Below are 24,313 nucleotides of genomic sequence, written 5' to 3'. Positions count from 1 at the left end.
AAACCATACATGTATGAACTGTATTTCAGAACGTGGTATAATGAGTCGAGGTAACTCACCACCACATTCTGAACTCTCAGATGATGAGGATGATGATGATGATGATGAATTTGAGGAAATGAAGGTAAAACTGATTTGTGTAATGACTTTGAAATCAAGCTTATTTCTCAGTGGCAGTGCTTCTTTTTCAACTACTCAAAATGTATGTTTTTCAAGAATACAGATAAGCATCTCTTGAACCAGAATTTTTATCACATCATTCCAAATTTCTCTTTAATACTCTTTCCAGCATCCTCAGGCAGCTAAGGCTCCAAGTCGAGGAGGACCACCACAACAAGCAGGTTCTCTACAACAGCAGCAGCAGCAACAGTTTCAATCTGAAGAAGAAGATGATGGTTCAGAATCATCAGAGGAAGATGATGATGATGACGTTCAAGTTGAAGGGTAATGTTTTTCCAGAATACATGTTTGTTTTGAAGAGATATAAAAGAATCACAATTTGCTGGATTTTTAGAGGAATTGAACTATCAACTCCAAAGTTTTGGAATACTGAGAATTTTGGATTAATGAAATTAATTGGTAAACAATGATAAAACTGCATCCAATTGAGGCTAGAGTTGTCTCCCATGAAATTTGAAATCTTCTTGATGACTGATCAAATTTTTGTTCAGTCTTCAATTTTACATTTGATTATATTTGATTTGATATTATCAACAGGGCATATGATCCAGCTGAATATGATAGTTTACAAGTTACACCAGAAATTAAAGAATTATTTCAATATATCACAAGGTTTGTTATTTAACTTTTAAGTATTCATGCTGTGAATAACATTCTTCTATGCAAATATAACTGATATTATGAAATCATCAGAAATAACTGCACATCATGATGATATAGATAATTGTCTGAATATTTAACCTTATGTCTTTTTCACCAGTGAATTGTTTAATTGTAGATGTACAATAAGTAAAATTATAAACTGTTTAGTGCTATGGATTGCTAAATTTAAGCTCCATAAACTAGAACAGCAATATTTAAATAACTATATTACAAATAATACATCATTTTTGGTAAGAATGGAAATACCACAAGACTCCTTTTATTGTTCTTTAAAAATCCTTTTTTTTTTATGGTATCATCTTGAATAAATATGTGCACATATTTTAAATTGATTTATTTAATTTATACTCCAGATATACACCACAATCGATAGAATTAGATACCAAGATGAAACCATTTATTCCTGATTTTATTCCTGCTGTGGGAGATATTGACGCTTTTCTTAAGGTAGGTTTTGACATTTGTTCTCTTTAGAAATTTATTCTATGTAGAGACAGGAGGTCATTAGTTGGGGAATATTTGGTTTAAGGAAACAAAGTCAGAGAAGACAATAGTTTACCAAATAAGCATTTCTGTCTATTTGTCTACCCTCAAAGTGGATAAACCAAAGTTCATTGTCAAAGTGGCATTCATATTAAAATCTGCATGAAATTATTGAATTATCACTATTGTAGAAGTTAGTGCATTTTGTATACTGTCATTCTGGAAATTTTGATTGAAACAGAGAATACTTCTTTTGTTTTAGATAAGTCGACCAGATGGTAAACCAGATACATTAGGTTTAAGTGTATTAGATGAACCGTGTGCTAAACAGTCTGATCCCACAGTTCTAGATCTACAACTTAGAGCTATATCAAAACAAACAACAGCCAAACAACTGGTAAGTTGTACTCTTATTACTACCATATGAACTTTTCAATTTCAGAGGGTGTTATTTCAATCTTTAGGCTCAACAGATATTTTTTATATTCTTTTTTAGAATACATAAGTACATTGCTATGTTCATGTACATACAGTGATCTATGTATTGCATGTTGCTGTATTATTATTCTGTGTTTGTAGTTTAGACTGACAAATCAGACTGGTTTCTATTAAATTTAATAGAATGGAGATTTTTGTATCTATAAAATGAATAGTGTAAGTCTATTTTTTTAAATATTTTGGAGTGGATTTTTTTATAGATTGTAAAGAGTTTAGGTAATGCTGACAAGAATCCGAAACATATTGAAAATTGGATTGACAGTATTAGAGATTTACATCGTTCTAAACCACCACCTAATGTACATTATTCAAAGTAAGTTAGCATAATAATGTGACTGTAGCTCAGTTTATAAAGGTGCTTAGTATTTAATTACATCACGTAGATAGTAACATCAGAAAAATATGAAAGTGACAAACAAAAGAGCACATTAATAATCATATGGATTCATTCAGCAAAATGATATCTGAACTACAAAAAGAAGGGTTACTCCAATCTACTGGTTGCCAGTTTTGAGGAAATCATGTTTTTTTTTCTATGATTTATATATTTTTGTTGTAGAAATATGCCTGATTTTGATTCATTGATGCAGGAATGGCCACCAGAATTTGAAGATTTACTAAAAGAGGTAAGGAAAATCTTGTCAGGTCCAGTGTAGAATGGTTTAAAAGTCATATCAAACAATTTGGTTTTAATATTATTATAATTTTAAGTTAAATATTTATGAATACTGTTTTTTTGTAATAATAATAAATACTACTATTAAAAAGCATGACTCTTGATCTGTCATTGTTTGCCAATAATGTCAGATTAGAGCTCCAATATTTTAACTTGAAAATTTTTATCAAAATCTGTGATACAAGACAAGATACAAATGTATGAGTTCTTCAAGTTGATTTGTTTGATAAAAATATTATATTTTAAATTTCAGACTGGTTTACCAACAGCAGATATTGATTGTGATTTAGGGCAATATGTTGAAATAATTTGTTGTAAGTATCAAAATCTTTTCATTCGCCTGCAACATTTGAATTTTGTCTTGAGCGTCTTGACTGTGAATTGCATTTTGACTCGAATGGCTCTTGTCTCTGTAGTCAGAGATGCTATCTTTGCGTGAGTAGTGCCTGAACAGAAAGCACTTCATCATTCTGCAGACCCCTGACCTTGTCCTTTGTGTCTGGCTTTGTAATTTTGGATTGCAGTATGCATTTTATTGACCTTTATGGCTTTTAGAATTTTATTTTCTGTCCTAATAAAAAGATCTAAAAATGTTTTTTACTTAGACTTCAATTGGAAATATACATTTATTTCTGTGTCTCATATGAGAAGTAATGGCCTCTCAGCTATGCAATAACAATGTAAAGCTGTTACTTCTCTTTAGATTAATCACTGGTTAAAACACAGCCCAAATATTATTTATAGATTGCAGTATTCAGTAATAAATTTTTGTTTAATTTGCAGCACTCCTAGACATTCCTATATATAAAAATTCAACACAGAAAAATGAAAAAGTCCAGGCCTTACATGTTTTATTTACTTTGTATTCAGAGTTTAAAAATTCACAAGTAAGTTCTGTTGTTCTTATGTTCAAGTGGTTATCAATATTATTTCATCCATTTTTCTCATGTATCTTGACAAGCTGGCACTGAACGCCAACCAAAAGTTTTATCAAAACTTTTGTTTCTGTTTGGCAATTATTTTTTTGGGTTTATAGCAAGGTTTGCAACATTATTGTATAACCAGACAAAATCTACCAGCATTATATAAGGTTTTATTTTTTTTTTTAAAGAATTGAGACTTTGTTTTAGCGGGAAAACATTGTTGCTATTTTAATCGATGCACTCTTTTTTTCAGCATTTCCGAGCCCTAGCCGATGAAAATAACATAGATAATGGTTTAAAAGATGATTATGGTGGTGATGAAGACAGATTAGTTTTATAGTTACCATAGAAGCAAGATTATTTATTATTATTGTTATTGCTTATTTTATAATTTTTATTGACTTCATTCAAAAATCTCATAAGCAGAACTATTACTTAAAACTGAACACTAAAAGCTATCCTTAATGGTAGTTCAGTTGCCACAAAACCTGACTTGATCATACTCTTTCCACAAATGATATCATGGTGCATACCAAATGCACAACAATCAATAGGTAGTCCATTCACAACAATTGCACATTCAGCTTGTTAGTGTAGACCTTATTCATGCGTCATCCATATTGAATCTTAAATGAGGCTCCTAACACAAACAAACAGTCACACTAACTCAAAACTTATCATTTTTTACATCATGTTTCTCGGTTGATCGGGTGTTCAGTGATGTCACATAGGCTATGGCCATCGCCTTCTTTTCGATGGATGACATAATTTGCGCGTTGAATCTCTCAGTGTCTCAAAAACGTGGCATGAATAGGTCTATATTGCAAAAAAATTGAAATTCCTGAATATGGTGAAATATTGCAAAACCCTGCATTATTGCAGTAAGTTGAGATTCCGTCCTTTTACCATTGTAACAATTTAAAGTGAATAAAATTATGTATAGATATATGTATAGAAATTGTGTTATTTTATCTCTTATATTGTCTGGTTTTTCCATTGACCTGTCAGATTGTCTATAATATCCTCAAGGATCTGTCAGATCGTCTCTTATATCCTCAATAGTTTGTCAGATTTGTGTCTTTGATTCACAGTTGTTTGTCATATTGTCTCTAATATTATCAATCGTCTGTCAGATTATGATATTATCAATGGTCTTTCAGATTGTCTCAATAAATTCCAGTGTTCTATCATATTAACTCTGTGGTTTGTCACATTGTGCCCAAAAATTTCAGTGGGCTGTCTGATTGTGCGTATGATCCTAAAATGTCTGTCTGATTTTCTGTAAGATTTTCATTGGTTTGTAAGATTGTTTTTCAACGGGCATTCAGATTTACTGTATATTTCTCTGTTAAGATTCTCAGTAGTGTGTCAGATTATTTCTCTGGTTGCCAGTGATCTGTTAGATTGTATCTATGAATCTTAATGGTCTGTCAGATAGTCTCTATGATTCTCAGTGGTCTGTCAGATTGTTTCTAATATCATTAAAGGTCTGTCAGTTAGTCTATGATTCTCAGTGTTCTGTCAGATTGTTACTAATATCATTAAACGTCTGTCAGTTTGTCTACGATTCTCAGTGATCTGTCAGATTGTTACTAATATCATTAAAGGTCTGTCAGTCTATGATTCTGAGTGGTCTGTCAAAATGCTACTAATATCATCAGTGATCTGTCAGATAGCCTTTGTGATTCTCTGTGTTCAGTCAGATTGTTTCTAATATCATTAAAGGTCTGTAAGTTAGTCTATGATTCTGAGTGGTCTGTCAAAATGCTACTAATATCATCAGTGGTCTGTCAGATAGCCTTTATGATTCTCTGTGTTCAGTCAGATTGTTTCTAATATCATTAAAGGTCTGTCAGTTAGTCTATGGTTCTCAGTGGTCTGTCAGATTGCTACTAATATCGTCAGTGATCTGTCAGATAGCCTTTATGATTTTCAGTGGTCTGTCAGATTGTAACTAATATCATTAAAGGTCTGTCAGTTAGTCTATGATTCTCAGTGATCTGTCAGATTGCTTCTAATATCATCAATGGTCTGTCAAAATTTATTGTTTCTAATGTCACCAATGGTCTGTCAGGTTGTCTCCGTGGTTCTCAAGGGTCTCATTCATTCATTTGCATTCATTGTTTGCTTTCAGTTTGTAGCAAAACCTTTGTTATATTTTCCAAAGTTATTGCATGTACATGTATGTGCATGTACTGATATATTTTTGCGACTTATGCTGAATCACCAGGGAAACCCATACAGCAAAAGGGAAGCTGAGCTGAGGATCTCCTAATTAACCAGCAGGCAAGCAGTGTTGATGATCTTTGGTGACTTTTACGTTTGCTGTTAAACGGTAGGGCCTACATTCACACGTATAATCAGGGTCGAATTGACCACATCTTATTCACATTTTATACTTGCGCATAATTTTATGGGAAATTAATATGTAAAGAAATTGGGCAATATAGGCAATATGTTACCAAGCTTTGGAATTTGTAACAAATGAATTAGTGACGGCAAAGTGAATACAGCTATACAAGCAACCAATCATGGTAAGGTTTTTTCTGCCTTCATTTGTGCATTTAAGATGGTGAGCGAATGGGTTGGGGTAAAAAGTTGAAAATACAGTTTAGTGGTGAGGATGGGTGGGGAAGTGCAATATCACAAAACATGAGTCAGTTGTATACTATGCTTCAGAAAAAGGTAGGACTTTTGTTCATACAAACGGTTTTGTTATTTTCGGCACTATGAATCCAATGACTGTTGAGTAAGGATTCGGCATCAAATGACCTTTGCGAACATTGATTTTGACCCATTACCGTCCACCGGATACTTCGAAGCAACAGGCGTTAAATTTGGTTGCATTTTAACTATGCGAAGATATCCCCAGTCGTTTAACTGTAGCCATACCAGTTTTTGTAGGAATCTGAGCTGATAAAGCGATTTCTTTTGCAATATCCATAAAAATAATTTATTACGTTTGAGTATTCATCTAAATTAACTTGTTCCAGCCTGTGACAGGGGACATGATAGCCTCCATTGCTGAGAGTTACATTGGATCTGAGGATTGGAGTATTGCATCTTCATCTGGCCCAGGACCTGGTACATATAAAGCCCATCTCTTCATTGAAGATGTCATTGACCAAGCTGGTGGAAGTGTACCCAAAAAGTAAGAACTATATCTATTCAGCAGGTTTAGAAACACAAGACATGATTCCGCGTTAGAGAATCGGTGAATCAAGCTATGATATCGAGCTTTAGATGTTTCAAAACATACGAAATTGGAAACTAAAAAAAAAGAACACTTTGAAAGGGCTGTTGGACGTTCCAATGATGTTCGCCACTATTTACTGCTATGATAAGCAATGCTGTTTAAAAAAAGCTGATTTCGCAGACAAATATAAATGGTCTACTTGTATACTGTTTGACGTATACAGAACTGAACTATTTTATCAAAATTTGCTATAGACCTATAGACAGATGGCAGTATTTAATAGTATGCACGGTATTTAAAACGATGAACTATTGACACTGTCAAACTCGTACCAGTCTGTCAAAATGTCACTTTATCTATCAATAACGATAATCTATATAAATTCATTAAAATTATACTCTGTGATAGATCTATTAGTGTAATCCCATTATTCAAATTAACATGAACCTTTCAGTTTGATTGGTTTTGGATGATTAATTCCTGTTTCTAAAATAGTTCACGATCCTGCATGCAACTTCTCACATAGATACTTTCCAGTTTTTTTAAACGAAATATAAAAGTTAAGTCTACAAATTTTTGTATTGAAATCCATGCAGATTTAAGAGGTAGCATGTTTTCAGAAAATCAGACCCTTCTTTAAATTTTGATATCCCAAAGTAAACTATCGGCAATGCAGAATTGTAACATTTTTGGCGTTAAGGGGGCAAACCTCGTATTTGATGTAGGACTTTCATCGGCTATTGTTTCTTAATAAATGCTTGTTTTATTATTCAGATGGTTGGGTATCGGTGGACCCATTTCCATTGAAGAATGGGCAAACCCAGAGTCACCCTTTCTGGTAGACGATGAAAACTGGAAGAGGGTAACCAAACCTAAGGAAGGAGATGTGGTTACTGATGGGAAACATATTGGTTTTATCACTGGGTACCGCACCACAACCCACCCTGGCAAGAAAAAGATAAAGCAAGACAATTGGGGTTTCAAACCCGGCCAGTCTATTGATAAATTTATTATATGGCGTTATGTCAATTAGATATTCCCCACTTCTACTGATTTTTTGGCACTGGAAACTTTTAATCAATTATTTTCGTGCACAATAAAATTTCAACTAGATATAGATATTAGAGATTTCCATTTTCAACATGGCGTCTGTAGAAAGGGTGTCAAGGGGAAAAGGGTATTATACAATTTTATCAATACGAAAGACACTGTCTGGTTCCAATGTGGGTCTTATGTACTGTAGATAAAACTCTTACAATTTCAAGGATGTGACGCATAGTCCTCTTGCTTGAAACATTTAGACGATTGTTTGACACATTACTTAGACGATTGGAAATTGTGGAAAATCAAAATACAGCAGAGTATGGCAAATGTGCTTCTTTGCTCAGTGATACACAATTCCATGTATCCTACTTTTTGTAGCTGCATTTCACGCCCATGCAGTCGTTTGAAAAAGGAACATTGGGGAACGGTTTTATTGTAATCGGAAACAATACAATTTTGGCTCCCATAGGACATCTATAGCCTGTCATTATAAAATATTTCTGGACCCTGAAGGGATATAACCTTGTAATATTTTTTTTACCAGCTGATAGAACTCAGCTCAGCTATTTACATGCATCAGAAATCATTGCAAAAACATGAAACTGGTTCGCATATAACTTTCCCAATATTTTGCTTGCTTGATTCACAATACAGTTTTTATCTTGAACAAATATTCTGGGAAAATATTGGAATAGATTACTAATTAGCCATTACATGTAATTCATTATTTTCTAAACTTCTTAACTAATTCATTCACATTTATTCTCAATGCAATCTTTTCTAGTTAGTATGAGTCACGTATAGGTTACTTTCACGAGCCCAGACACATCGCACGTTACAACTGAGCGCTTCGGGTGAATATCGATATTAAATACATAGGTATATAACGGTACATCTCATATACGCTACTTAGCTACCGGGCAATAACACTTATATACCACACTCTAGGATAATTCACCACATTTTATATATCAATGGTGTTGAACGGTAACATGGAATACCTATTAACATTTATTTGACAATTTGTAAGTATTGTTTTAAAAGCTGGGGAATTGTGCTGAGAGTTGCAGAAAATTAGCAGACGACAGAAAAGGAAAATGGCTGCAATTGATTTCATACCTGTACACAGGAGGTGAATAGAAAAAGTTGAACACGTGAACACGAACTGGAAGCAGACGAGAGTTGGATAATATTGATTATATATATAAAGTTATTGTGAAACGAAAATGTCGAGATCGTCGGATAAAGTAATGAAGTTGAATGTCGGTGGGGTGTTTTATACCACGTTGAAAGCCACCTTAGCCACATATCATGGAACCTATCTGTGGAGAATTGCTATGGGCAACCAATACTGTCCCAAAGATGATCGAGGGAACTATGTTATTGATAGAGATGGACATTGTTTCAGGTACGTAGATATAGAACACGTGAAACTTCATAACATAGTATTGAACTAGCATAGTTAAGTGTGTTTGGTTGATTGGGGGCTTTGGAATTCATTGCAGTTCATTGCTCTGAGCTCTCTTCTTTATTTGTGAATATTAGCCACAAATAGTTTGGGGCAAATACATAAGATACACATCTAATTTAATGTGCAACATGTGCCAATTTACTGGGTTCTGTATGGTTCAAGTCACAATTTGTGTTGTATATTGTAAAGCATTGTGCATGATGTTATAAGGTAACATTTCAGTGTACTCTAAAAGACATCATTAACTATAGGCCTAACTGAAGTATATTAAACACAAAATTTGGGAAATTCATTCAAAGATTTTGGCACTCACAAAGACAGAATATTTTGGTAATTTTTTGGCATGATCTTTTTCTGAGGGCATGCTCATTTCCAATAAGATTTCAAAAACACAAATATAAAATCATGAAATTGGAAAAAGGTTGTTTCATTCAACTTCAGTTGATTTCATCAATTTTGCAATTTTTTTGCAATTTTGATGAGATTTCTCTATTCAGGTAACATGCCAACTTTATTTAAAATTTATTTGGCCATCTGTCACCAAAAACATCACTTCAAAGTCAAGAGTATATTTTATATACAATATGTCATCATGATCATTTTCATTATTAACTGATGAAATAAAATTTATTATTTCCTGTTAAAATTCTTAGAAGTTTACTATATTCAACTTCTTGGAATTAGAAGGGGACTTTGTTGCTGTGCACTATTCTTTAAGTTCTTTTGTCACTCTTTTTCTTAAATCTGCCTAGTTTTTAACTGATTTGTTTCCAAAAATATATTGGAGGGAAAAAGAGTATGGAAGGGAGATTTTCATGGAATGTTTGATTTGAAAACAGATTGAGGAAATTATTTTGCTAAACAAAACACCAAAGATTTTAATGACCTTGTAAGATTTGACCTCTAGGATAGGATGACTTTAAATCTACACAGATGTTGGTTTTTTTCTTTGTTATGTTAGAAGCTAATAAATAAAGTCTGAGTCATATTTCAGAAATAACTAAGAAAATAGGTAAAATAGTAACATAAAGATGAATAATACTATTGTACGTGTGTGATATACTATATTTCACAGTGGGAAAACTAATGGCTATTGTTTACTCAATTACATTTCTCTGATAATAAAACTTTTGACGCTACCATTTCGACTTACCTTGATAATAAAACTTTTGACGCTACCATTTCGACTTACCTTGATAATAAAACTTTTAACGCTACCATTTCCACTTTCAGAAAATGAAAGTAGAACTTTGGTGACTCAACAAGTTAGAGGCTTGCTCACAGAACTAGAAGTCAGGGATCATGGACACAGTCTTGAGAGTAGCTCCTTTAACTCAGTTTGACCAAAATCATTGTTGCAGGTCAGTGGGTCTGATATGGAATATGGTCTTCTCCATCAGATGGGATATTGCAACAGGTCATGAAGATCCCATGGAGTAGACTAATGATGCTGTCATGGCATAATTTTATTCATTGCTCACTGCACCTGTTGCAAAAATGAACGTGGCAAACTATTTCCAAAATTCATAAATTTCAAAAATTATTTCATGGAGCTGTCGTATGATTCTGATAGCACCTTTTTTTCAGATGCTTTCAAAATACAAACATCAGACTTGGATTAAACAAGTAACAATTTCGTATACCACTTTTACAGATATGACTTATATGTAAAGATAGGACTTAAACAGGTTCACTACATCGGTTCACCTGTATCGATATCCCAAATATTGAATTGTTAACATGCTAATACCATAATGTTCATCTTTAATCAACACTCATCAGTAGGGAGCCTTAAGTGTCTGGATAATTGAGATAACATGTAAATAGTCCAGATTATCAGACAAAAATGATTAAAGAGATAAAGATCCTCAACACCTGGCAGATGCATTCTCTTACAACACTAGTTGTAGTGTAGCTTTTCTCCTTCTTTAGTTGAATAGCTGCATACATTAAATTGACAGATATAATAAATGCGTTTTCACAATATGAATTTCTAACATGAGTATTTCTGAAATGGGTTCTTCTCATAAGTCTATTGAAACCATGTGTTTTTCAAAAAGTTCAGGGTCAGAAGAGCTCAGATTTTCGTAATTAGTATGTATGTACAAGTCAATCTAGTGTATGTTATCAAAATGGGTAAAAAAAAATTTAGGGTGTCATTTTCTCAGATCACACATGTGACTTGACCGTCTGAAATTTAAAGCAAACTTACGGGAAGAAAACTCCATAAGAAAATCAGTGGTACTAGATCTGAAATTATTTAAACTGAAAACTATAAAACATTCAGCCATTTTTGACCTGAGAAGAAGTGAGCAAGGTGTGCAATGTGAGTAATAATGCATTACAAAACACAAGAAGTTTGGCTGCTTGTACTAAAAACACTATAGTAGCATGATATAGATGTTAGTAACATTAATTTGGAAAGTTGCCCCTGAACTTGATTAGTTGAATCATATTTGATATTTGAGATCAGTGATAAATTAAATAGATTTCTACACTTCTGTTGTAGTTCGGTTCTTCTTTCTGTAGCCAAATACCTGTACTTTTTACTGACAGATGGGTCAAGTTAAAATGTAGATAATTATTAATTATTAACAAAGACAGGTTGTACTCTATTTTCGTCTGTGTTTAGAGCTATTACTTTCACATTTTAATTCTATCTTATGTTATCAAAATACAAAACATGAAATAAGGCATGGCAAATTCAATAGAATTTCGAGAGGGCTGACAGAAAGGTCAAATATGGGTTACTTCAGAGCACCAGTTAGAGAGGCTAGGCAAAGATAGTCAAATTTAAGTTTGTGATGTTTTGTAATAATTAGATAACCAATTGCTCTGAAATAAGCATTCTGACCACTATACATCTAGCTCATTAAATATCCAATAAGTCAACCTAATATTTAGATGAACTATGATCATTATGAATTATAATATATAACACAGACCTGTATACTTGTTATTATAATACCTAACTTGTCAGAATACTCTCATTGTTTAGGAGTGATGAATTGATAGATGGTTAATGATTTTCACAGGTACTGAATCTGCTTTTATCACTTCTGTTACCAGTATTGTTCTGTAATATTGAAACTGGTAACTAAATTGATTGATGTAGTGATATCAAGAACAAGCTGTTCATCTGGAGCTGTAGGTGCTAAATGCACAGCTAGGATTCTGGTTTTGAGACAGACTTAACCAGACTTAAATGGTTGTTTCCCCATACCAGTATACTTCAATTTACTGGCTTAAATGACTGTGAAACGTTTTGTTTTTATCTCCCACGGTCCTTCATCTCAAAAATAGAGATCAGATAAGTAAGCCTTTCAGTGTAAAAATGAAACGGTTTATCAGCAGAACATTTTTAAATGACATAATTATCTTCAATAAATGTTGACATATCTTGAAAAGTAGAAATGGGAAAGAAGTATGCCCAGTTGATTTCTAAAATATTTTCTAAATGGGGAAGTGTTCAAATTCCTTGATCTGATTTGACTGCTCCTTTTAATTGCTGAATGACTGAATTATTTTACATCATCATGCATAGCACAAATATCTTACATTGCCAAATATTCTTGATTCATTGACCCATGTTTTAGAGATCAAGTTGACATTGAAGTAGGATTAAAATCACTTTCATAAGTCTTTGATCTTTTATTAAGATTTTCTCAGGCAGAAAGAATACTCACAGTATTGAAGCACAAGGGCTTAATGATTGTTTATTATTCATAACCTAAGATAATGTTGGGTTAAGGATTAGGATAAGTCAGGATTAGGATAAGTCAGGGTTATAATTTGAGTAAGTCCTAATTAACAAAAGGTTAAGTGACCAAATTCGATATTATGCAATTTTCTATCTTTGCCACAAAATTATACAATTGAGCATCTTGTATCTTCAAGGCATTATTCATACTGAAATGTCTCTGAAAAAAATTCTATATTTGTGGATACAATTTGAAAATAAAAATTCTGTTTGCTGATTGATTGCTAATATCTCATAAAATTAGTGTTGTTGACAATGGATACGTGTTTCCTTAATTGTAGATATTACATTGCAAATTTGAAATGTGTTTATTGGTGCAAGCATACCTTATTAGAATTCAAAATTCAAATCCTTGTTTTTTTCTGTTTTTCAAATTTCTAGATGATAAGGTTGTTATATAAAGTTTATGAGTTATTTAAAGCCAGAGGGCAGTATTTTCATATTTAACTTCATATACTCTTTGTTATGCATGATTAATCTTTACTTTTATAATTTGGGCAAAAAATAATCAGTGTAATGAGTACATAAATATACATTTCTCAATAATTTAGACCCTTGGGTAACATTTGTATCAAAAGAAGGCCTTACTGCTTTATTTGAATTAACAATCATATGGTAATAATGCAGCAACAATTATTTTCTCTTGCTGCTATCAAAAGGGCAACATGGTTAAGATGGTTCAAAATGAGATAAAATATTCCCATCAAAGTGCCTTTTAGAATGTCCACAAGCTCAAAATATTAGTACATTGGTGTCATGTTCATGTTGTTTTTGGAAGAAACAGGCATTTCTGCGTAGAAATTAAAGGGGATGTATGTATCGGATTCAAAATAATAAAAATTGTTAACATTTTCTGATAGATAAATAAAAGGAGTAATACTTCATAAGCTGATATTCTTTGAACAATGTTTACCATAATAAACTATGATAGATAGGTCTGTAGTTAATCCACTTGAATAGAACTCAAGTTAATCTATTGGTAAATTAATGATGAATTATATAGAATCCTAGTTTGTTTAACAGTGTTACAATAGTTCAGTGTAATAAATGATTTTTACTGATTGATTTATGTTAATCAATACTCATTGGCAAACAAAATGATTCTGTCCTACTGAATAATAAATTTTCAATTGTTACAGTTAATCTTTGGTACTAGCTTATACAGGTTGCTTTAATTAGGATTCAGAATTTCTACTTAGGACTAAGTATTGGGTTATTGTTTTCAGATATGGAGAATTAGTACTTAGTAACTGACTGTGAACAAAATACTTTAGCCAGTTGGACACCTCAACTGACATTTCTAAAAACACATACTCAACTATACAAGATTGGCAATGGACAAAAAATGTAACCATTGTTGGTTTACAACTGACCCTATCCAACACCACCATTGTGTGATATAATAAAATAAAACAACCACCCACTTGACTAGGGGAGATGTAATTGAAACTAAGATATATATGAGTAGAAAGTATTCAAGGAATTCAAACTTCTTAATAAACACTCGGTGAACTTGAGACAACATTATTATAGTTCAGACACATCCCCCATATATATTAGTTTGATATAAACAATTGTCACTTGTTCAGACAGTCCATTTGCTTTTAATTAAATATTTTAAACTTCAAAACTGATTTACAATCCAGCTCTTCTAATAATGAACATTTTATATCAATATAAGCTAACATTCAGCAATAGACCAAATATTTTTACTATTAGCGCTCTGAATAGAAAGCTAAGTTGACTATCACAATGATGGTGTTGACGATGCAATAGAATCAAGAATTAAGAATATCATAGAACCATATAGTGAAATGATGCTAAGAACTTTGTTTTCATTTAATAATTTCAATAGTTTATTGAAATAGATTTACTTTCACAAATAACATGCAGATGACGAATGATATTTTTTTTAGTAATTTGAATTATTAAGCTTGTTAGTCATGTATAAAAAACCTTTTTCTTTGATGTACACCTAATTATAAATTAATATATACAAATATATATGCAGCTTGGACTGATGTTAAATCTATTAGTGATTGCATCAGTATAGGATATAAATATATTTTGACACCCACAGATAGTATAAGATGATATATTATAATCACATTTTTTTTTTAAATGTTAAATTTTTGGGTTTGTAGATTTACACAAGGCAAGGATAATGATTAAGAAATGCCGGTCACTATCCCATGTTTTCTACAGTCTGCAAGTTGATGGATTTTTTTTTCTCCATAATTACATCATTATGGTAATCCATACAATGATTGTGTTCTTAAGACAATGGTATAATGGCTGCAGCATAATGCCTAGGTTATATATTTGGGGGGTTACTAATGTAGGACATACATGTAGTACTTTTCTAGGATGGAAACCGGCTAAGATGTCCTTTTTGTTCATTCATTAGACAAATTTCTGACAGTATTGTTTATTAGCTGCAGTCAACCGTTGAAAAGTGACATCTTGTCAACTGTTTTTATTTTACCTGACCAATGAATCAAGGTAAAAAAATACTGGAAAGGTCTGCTTGTAGTTTTTTTGACCTTGAACCCTTGTCAACCTAGAATTGGAGTTTTTACTCAGCTGTATCACTTGGTGCAAACTAATTTTTTGGCTGTATGCTCACAAGCATAGGTTCCAGGTTGCATATCTTCCTGAAATGTGGATCTATAAGAAAAGATTTGCACAAGTTCAGTCACCAATTACATAGGTCAATGACATTTAACCACTGACAGTTACCCTTTATATAAATGAATTCTTACCAAAGACATTTAAATAAATTTCAGAGTTTTAAAATATAAGGCACCAATTACATAAGTGTATATATATAAGTTCTGGTCAATGACACTGTAATAAAAAGTTCAGAGTTTTGGCAGTCACCAATTATATAAGTAAATATATATTATGGATATAAACATGTAACAGATGTGATATTATAATGATTTTTCTATTTCTACTGGTTTCTATATAATTATTATACTTTTACCTATTGATTATATACTTTCTTTTCTAATGACTACTGTCCTACTTTTATCAGAGTCAATTAGCTGGAATTATGTAAATTTGTGAAGTATTTAGTTGGGTTTCTAAATTAGATTTGCCATCATTTTGCAGTGAGAATTAACAAAATGCTCTTAATGTTACAATACCAGTATGATTATACTCAATTTTTCTAAACCACATCCATTCTAAACAGACTTATATTAAAATTTCATTTAAAACACACAAATAAACTTATAATACTGGCACCAGCTGAAAGTCTACAGAAAATTACAGAGGTTAATTATTGTTGATACCCAAAACCTAGGAGAAGATTATTTAGGTGAAAGCCTGTTCCCAGATCCTTTCTATATTCATGTGAGTAAACATTGTTTTAAAAAAAATAAAAAACAAACATCATGTTTGGTAATTCAACTAATTTCTTTCCCACTAGGTTTTTAATGGTAGAAATATTAGTTTAAAAATTAAGATAAAGATAGCTAATTAAAATGTCTATAAAATTCTCAGATATCATATGTACTTAACCTGTATATGATGAAAGAGAAATTCTGTTTGAAGTTTAATGAGTAGAACAATTGTTATCACTTAATATAATCATCTTCTAGTTCAGTAGTTAGACTATATAGACTATGATTATTTCTACAGCTGTTTTCTTACCCTGCTAATAGAAGAAAGTCTACCTGAATATTTACTTGTTTATTCATAGAGTTCATTTCATTCATTCATCACGTAGTCAGTTAGATATGTTCATGGCACCTCAATGGCTCAGCAGGTTACACACAGCGTGTGCTTTTTATGGGAATTTTTCCAATAACACCCTAACACATTGCTGACTAACTTAGATCTGTGGTTCCATTACAGCATAGGTCTAGATAATACCTTTCTTAATTTGTTTTTGGATCATATCACCTTGATTAAATTTAAGAATGTTCCTAATCATTGGATGGAATGATAAATAAGGGCCCTGTAATCTGCTGGTTGAGTACATGAAAGATTCTTTAATTAATTTGAAAAGGGAACCCTTTTGCATGACATTACATGATGATGCAGAACTGTAAGATATACCACTCGAGCTTAACTAATGTCATGTAGCACATAAAAATAATTTTAAAGAGCAATCTTTTCAAAATTCTAATCTGACAAATTATATTTTAAATACATCATGTATAATATATACTTGTAAACTTATTAAATTTAGATGTTATGTTTTGGATATGAATCCCTGATCATGAATGCCAGTTTTAGAAATAAAACTTTAAAATATAGTATTCTGATCCTCAGAAACTCAGTGAAATAGGAGGTGTTCTTGGTTTTATAATGAACAAATAGTGTAGTTACAGATAATGCTCTTTTTAACTTGCTAAATACAGTTGTTACAGACATTATAATCTCCTATTACACATTCAATTATTTAGATATATGTATATCTTAATGCTTCCTGTTAAAAATACATTATGTTAAGTTTTACTACAGGCATACTAGAGTCTGGCATCGAGTGCTGATATCCCAATGCTTACTAACAAGATGTATCTGTTAAATAATAGTCTTGACTCACGATTCCATCCTTTAACAGCTGATTCATAAATACTTTTCGTATGAAATTCTGTTGTCAGTTTATAATTTTAGACGTAATTTATTGAGTAGATGAACTCTGGTATGTGTCCCTACATCAATTACAATGCACATGTGCTAATGCTATATGAATAATTTTAAGACTAAGGCTTCTCATTCTTGAGACTTGATATTTTTATGAAATTGTTCAACACATTGGGACGGATTTTAGTTATTGATGATCAATGTATAAGAATTAAAGGGGATATTCAGAAGTTGTTGACTAGGAAAGGACTTGATAAATTTTAAAATCCTAGCCGAGTATTCTCAAAACAATCTTAGCGCTAGAATTTCCTAGGCTCTTATCTTCCAACACTGTTTCTAGGATGTCCTAGGCTTCTGTCAGTAAGTGAATCAGTATTGTGAGCTTAGTTCCATGTACTTGCTAAATTAAAACATGAAATTTTTCTAGGATTTGTTAAACTTGGAAGCCATCTGAATAGAACAATGCAGTGAGAAGTTGTTTGTTATCCTTTTTAATCATCATCCATGCTCTATATGATACTAATTCCTTAACAATACAACACATTTTCTTGTTTTCTTCAATATTTTACTTCAAAGATTCTGTGTTATTCTATATCAAACATTAATTGTTATTTTGTTGAATATTGATTAGATATATTGAATTAAAACAGTGGTTATTGTAATTAAACCAATTATTAGACTGTGACCACAATACCGCAGTAATGATATGTTTTTAAAATTGACTACTTTAAATGATTGCCATTGAGTTGTATGCATAATGAATAACTGCCAATCCATGGCTGATTCATGATTACTGTACCAGTCTTGATTAGACTCTTATATTTTGGTATCTAATAGCAACAACAGAGTTAGAATTCAAGTTATCAAAGTAGTTTTGAAGTAGAGAGAAAGAAAGATGATAAGGACTCCAAAAAATATTTAGAACAGTTAGTTCCATTGTGTTATTCTTATCTATTTAATGTAAAAATGTTCACTAATCTGGAACAGTTGATGCAAGTGGGTTTGTCAACTCTGGAAACCTTTTGCAGTGTCCATATGGCTTATGTTAATTTGGATATAGTATTCCACCAATGGCCAGTGTTTCTAAGGAGAGTATCATCTTTAACTCCCAACATCAATATGTCAATGGAAGCTAGTGAAAATAAGTATTTAAGAGTTCATACAATTTTCCTATGACCCTGTTGACAGATGGTTTGCTTTTTGACCTTGAATATGTTTTGTAACAAGTAGATATATATAAATATTTATAAATAATACAGGTCTGTATTGATTTTTACCTATATCCTGGTTTCACTAGACCAATTTCAATTTATTGATACTTCGATGAATCAATAACTCAAAGCATATAACATGGTCTAGCTTTGATGTTCTGAAATCATAGACCATGACCTCTATATTCAAATAACAAGTTTTAAATATCTACTCATGTATCTTGTATATTTTGTCTATTACAAAATGGTTTCCTGATATATTTGATACAAAATCAGAGTGACCTTTTACAAAATGTCCTGAAGATCGGATCCACCTTTTTGAACAAAACTCAGTCAGAAATTGTAGTCTAACGTTGTAACATCTATGGAAACTGTTTTGTAAAAGCAGGGCTGGATTCCAGACAATATGTGAATCAGGTTTATAAATAGCAATACTAATCCATTTCAACTCTCAAGGGATGTCTCAGACATCTGATAATTGTTTTAGTAATCAAATATTAGTAGTAATAACAAAATAGCTGTGACATGAGTAACAGTAATTATATTGGTGTATGATTTACAGCTGATATACTCCAAATTGTACTCTTAGACATCTACACTTGTTAATGATTTCCAGAATGAATATTGGTAAAATCATTAAAACAACATCATTGAATACACCTTTGAACATCAAGGCAAAACAGCAAAATCAACACCTGTGAGCATTAAACACTGGGGCAAAACATGGGATGCTGGAGCATCAAAGAATCAGAGAACATCACAGTGCTCCTAAAAAGAGCCAAACAACAGTGAGGTGTCAAAAAATGAAGTCATAAGGCACAATTTGAAAAAAAAAAATCAAAAAAGGAAATGGAGAAATACTTGGCTAGTAATATCAATGACAGTGGACAATAATACACACAGTTTTTAATTGAGATACTATACAATTATAGATGAAGATCTTGTTTGTTGAGAAAGCAATCAGACACATTTGAAGTTATATTTCTTCATTATAGTGATATTATTGTAATGAAATGAAATGGAGTTTTTCTTCCACTATTGTTATGATAAGGGACAGGTGATAGCTAGAGGTTGAGTCAGTACAAGTCAATAATTAATAATATAAGTCTTTACCTATTCACTGATTCTATTGATTCTCAATACTGGACTATAACAAGTAGGACAAAATGTCCGATAAATAGTTTAAAGGGATAGAAAAGAGGTTTTCCAGGTTACTTGAAGCCTTTATTATCACCATTTTGAATTTCACTCTGAGTTATGTTGTTCCTGTCATTCCACAAAAAACCTGATCAGATTATGATGTCATTATTTTTGGTGCAAAAAGAAGTAAGACAGCATCTTGCCAAAATTTTGAGGAAATGAGTTGATTCAATCAGTTGCCAGTTGGCCAGTCAGACCCGTAGCTAGAGGGAGGGCAGGGGAGGCCAGGGCCCCACTAAGAAAATTAAGAAAATGACTTGTTGAGTCGCTATAGTTGAGCCTCCCTTTAAAAAATTTAGCCCCCACGGCCCCAATGAGACCCTGGGCTAGCTACAGGCCTGTGGCCAGGTTGTGTTCATAGGCACAGAAAGAAGCAGCTGTATGTTGGACAAACACTGTTATTTTTTTTGGTTTGCTTATGGAAGTTCGTTCTCTGGTACCAATGCTTTCAATGTTCATGTCACTTTTAAAGTTAAAATTTGAAGAATTGTTATATCTGTAATATCCAATATCTGGTGACCAGGTTATCATAACAGTTACACATGGTAAGACTTGTAGACCAGTAGAACACTCTAGTTGATGAAGGTTAGAAAATGCTAGCTAAGGATCATATGATAAATATTTATAAATATTGATATAGAAATACCAACACTGTATTCCTATCATAATAAACATATCTTTTATCAATTAAAAACATTTCTTAGTGTTTATGACTCAATACACAAAAGTGTATGTCGACATGTATTGTTGTCAGCCTTGTCCATCAAAGAAAACATAGATGTTCCGGTTTTGACCCAACTTTGATGAAACTTGACATAATATGTATATAAAAGTCAAAGTTCGCCATGAATTTGATTGAGGTGATTACAATTTGAAATTTATTTTATTGATTGATATTTGATTAATTTGTAGATTGAGCTTTAGTGGATTAAAATTTCAAATGTATGTTAAATAAAAGAATCATATATATGATTTGAAAATTTATCAATAGATACAGATCAATCATTACAGTCAACTGTTGCTGCAATTTTTATTGATTGAGTTCTAGATATATAATATATGATATTATTCATAGAGATATTATTGAAATGATCACAATTCATTTCTTCACCTCTACTGACACTTCTTGGGTAAATAACGAAATGTATCAGTTATCAGGAGGCAATAATCTCCTGACTTATCAACATGTCTGACATTTCAATAGAAAAGATCAATGATGGCCAACAGATGTTAAGATTATAGCCTAGCTTCAAGATAATGTGTCCATTGGTAATAAATATAAAACAAAGAAAAGAGGTTGAAAGTTCCAACTATTTGTGTTAAGAACCATCAACATTTGATGAACAAATGAATTTTCTCTTCCAACATTTTATGTATATCGTGCAATGAAAATGTTTGTAGCATGTGTTAGTAAGCATGTGTTCTGCATTATTATGATTAGTTAACAATTGTACCTTGGTATAATTTTTACATTGCTAAAAAATCAGACATAAAGGCAAGAGAAAATATGCTCAATCTTTGGCTAAGGTTCATCCTTCTCAGTTATTTCGTAAATGTTGTACCTAGCATTGCAGAATAAGGATGCTATCTTTATGAATCAGACTAATTCATTTGTCTTTGACATTCATTTCATGCTTGAATAATCCAGGAGGTCTCTTTGATTTTGCCAGACTTTTGGTTTGTGCTAAAGATTTTTAAGTTTAAGATTAATGTTTCTACTATGTGATGCTCAAATTGGGGTATTGATATCATGGCAGATATATGAAAGCAATCCTTCAAGCAAGACTACTAAAGACTCTCAACTTTGTATATGTCTTTTGAAGATAGCTTGCCAGGCAAGGTAATATACGCCAACTGGCAGCATTGATTTTGAATAAAAATATTTAGCAGTACAGTAACAATCACCAGTATGAAATATTCAACCTTCAGTCATACACTCCTTTTGAACTCTTTAGGGCCATACTGAATAATATTGAGTATGAGTTATTGCCCTTGTTCTTGAAAACATATTCAATTTTTAGCTCGTGAAAATTCTAGAAGGCAAATATTCAATTATCAGCGCGGGACTGAATAATAAAACCAAGTTTTGTCAAAATCCAGCAAGAATCATGCCTTTTAGTGTTTAAGAGCTAAATTTGAAAGCGTTTTCAAGCACAAGAGCCATAACTCATACTAAATATTTTTCAATTCTTCTGATTTTCAATAGGGTTCATCCTTGGGTGATTACGAACATTCACACGAAGTTTCATCAAAATCCGTCAAGAATTGTGTCTTATAGAATGATTACGAGCTAAAAATTTAACGCTTTTTCAAGAGCAAGGGCAATAATTCATACTAAATATTTTTCGATTTTTCTGATTTCCAATAGGGTTTATCCTTGGGTGACAACAAACACTCATGCCAAGTTTCGTCAAAATCCGTCAAGAATTGTCCCTTCTAGAGTGTTTACAAGCTAAAATTTGGACGCATTCTCAAGAACAAGGGCAATAACTCATACTAGATATTTTTCAATTCTTCTGATTTTCAATAGGGATCATACTTGGGTGATTACGAACACTCACACCAAGTTTTGTCAAAATCCTTCAAGAATTGTACCTTCTTGTGTGTTTACGAGCTAAAAATTGAACGCATTTTCAAAAACACGGGCAATAACTCATACTAAATATTTTTCGATTTTTCAGTTTTTTCATCCTTGGGTGATTATGAACACTCATACCAAGTTTTGTCAAAATCCGTCAAGAAATGTGTCTTGTAGAGTGTTTACAATTAATTGTGGACGGACCGACGGATGGCAAAAATCATTAGAATTGTACTTTCACCTTAGTTATTGTTAACAGTTGTTTTCATGTTAGAAGTAAATAGGTGGAAGTTTACCTAAGATTGTATAGAACAAGACAATAGCAGTATAACAATGTAAATATATATATCACCAGATGGTACTGTAAAATATAGATTTTTACTTATATTCAAGTAATGTTGTTAACAAGTCGTGTAACTAAATAAAGGGTGATTTGGGTCTTTGTTAAATCTCTAGCTCCAGGCTGAGAAAATGATCATGAGCATCATGATACCTCAATCCCTCGTACCTAATCTCGGTTGGTGGTAATAGCCTACTAAATTGAACACCAAAAGGGGGACCAGCGTAGTTTCTTAAAGAATTTGAATGAACAGGGATGTTCCTATCATCAATTTTAATTTTCTTGCTAGGTCAACTGAAACAATTTCAGAACTGAATGTTTGGGTCTCAGTTCTGATTGTGGAAGAGGTTAAAGGTATGAGGGCATGAAAGATTGGGTGAGCTGAGGACCAATTGATAGGGAAAACCCTTGAAAACCGAAATAGTTAGTGTTGCAAGAATTTTTTTTTTCTTTCTTTTCTGTTTGCTAGTGTTTGATGGTTAATTCATAATAAAAGACTTATCCCAAGTAATGAACAATCTTTTTTGATATATTTTCAGACACATTTTAAACTTTCTACGTACATCCCATGTATTACTACCAACTGGTTTTAGAGACCTGGAGATACTACGTGAAGAAGCTAGATTTTATGGCTTAGATGAAATGGTTAAAGAGCTCAACATCATGCTGGAAAAAAGATTTCGTAAACGTCGAGGTCGTGGCTTGAATAAAAGATTTAGCTCGAGTATGGGAGAAAATATGCATCAGATCCAAGAAGATGATGACTTGGATTTTTTCGAAGATAGTTATCTGGATTAAGTTGCTAAGACGACAGATGCAGTGGGGTAAATAACTTACAAAAAAATTATTGGTTTAAAAAATGACCAATTAAAAAAATGGAAAGTCTGTCAAGAAGGCAAATATATCCATAATATAATATCCAAGTCATCGGTGATGGATAATATACCAAGTATTCTCCAGCACCTTAGGGGCATTAAGCTTGACCTGATCCCTACAGACTGCTTGCGCTGGCCAAGAGGCAATACAGTCACTAAAGTCTTTCAGTTTTTTTCGATACAATATTATATTGAAGGACCTTAATGTGATTATCTTATGGAAATGATGTTTGAAGTTAAAAGAGTGCCTAAATATTAAAAATGTTGATTTTTTTAATCAGATCTGTGCCAGTTTTCAATAGAAGTTAGTTTATCCAGTAGATAACTCAACCATTTGGAAACCATTCCAACATTTTTCGCACAAATTCAACTTAATGAATTTATAGTTTCGTAAAACCAAAGTTTTAGACCTAGTCTCCAAGGGCTAGAAGTCATTCCAGAAATGTAGAAAAATTCGAAATAAATTTGCCTGCGATGTTCATTGGATGGAACTTTCCACATAAAAAACTACATTCCAGATGCGAGTGAAAAAACAGACAAGTGTGTGATTCTGTAAGTTTTCTTGCCGTACGGAAGCTAACATTGGATAAATTCAATGAAATTTGTTATTTTTGCCATC

The 24,313-nt window shown here is 32.2% G+C and overlaps 3 protein-coding genes across 3 annotated transcripts in view; all 3 read left to right on the top strand.

Moving 5' to 3' along the window:
- LOTGIDRAFT_153208 (hypothetical protein) overlaps nt 1-3,763 on the top strand; it is a gene marked incomplete at both ends in the record, with an annotated part of 5,297 nt that extends 1,534 nt beyond the window's left edge. Inside the window, 10 exons of the mRNA XM_009057129.1 lie at nt 30-124; nt 290-444; nt 718-792; nt 1,197-1,290; nt 1,589-1,723; nt 2,025-2,137; nt 2,384-2,450; nt 2,754-2,814; nt 3,284-3,387; nt 3,677-3,763. Of these exons, the coding sequence (XP_009055377.1) occupies nt 30-124; nt 290-444; nt 718-792; nt 1,197-1,290; nt 1,589-1,723; nt 2,025-2,137; nt 2,384-2,450; nt 2,754-2,814; nt 3,284-3,387; nt 3,677-3,763 (986 nt within the window). The remainder of the gene's footprint in view (nt 1-29; nt 125-289; nt 445-717; nt 793-1,196; nt 1,291-1,588; nt 1,724-2,024; nt 2,138-2,383; nt 2,451-2,753; nt 2,815-3,283; nt 3,388-3,676) is intronic.
- A 2,240-nt stretch (nt 3,764-6,003) lies between these two features.
- On the top strand, nt 6,004-7,730 carry LOTGIDRAFT_228526 (hypothetical protein; the record flags this gene model as incomplete). Its single annotated transcript, XM_009057128.1, has 3 exons — nt 6,004-6,108; nt 6,417-6,574; nt 7,394-7,730. 3 exons carry the CDS (start codon nt 6,004-6,006, stop codon nt 7,650-7,652), a joined length of 522 nt encoding a protein of 173 aa, XP_009055376.1. The 3' UTR covers nt 7,653-7,730.
- A 1,159-nt stretch (nt 7,731-8,889) lies between these two features.
- Nucleotides 8,890-23,617, top strand: LOTGIDRAFT_153206 (hypothetical protein; the record flags this gene model as incomplete). Its single annotated transcript, XM_009057127.1, has 2 exons — nt 8,890-9,071; nt 23,359-23,617. 2 exons carry the CDS (start codon nt 8,890-8,892, stop codon nt 23,615-23,617), a joined length of 441 nt encoding a protein of 146 aa, XP_009055375.1.
- Between the last annotated feature and the right edge of the window lie 696 nt (nt 23,618-24,313).

The sequence above is a fragment of the Lottia gigantea genome (genome assembly GCF_000327385.1).
Source record: "Lottia gigantea unplaced genomic scaffold LOTGIsca_3, whole genome shotgun sequence".
Lineage (NCBI taxonomy): Eukaryota > Metazoa > Mollusca > Gastropoda > Lottiidae > Lottia > Lottia gigantea.
This window is presented reverse-complemented; position numbering and strand designations above follow the sequence as displayed.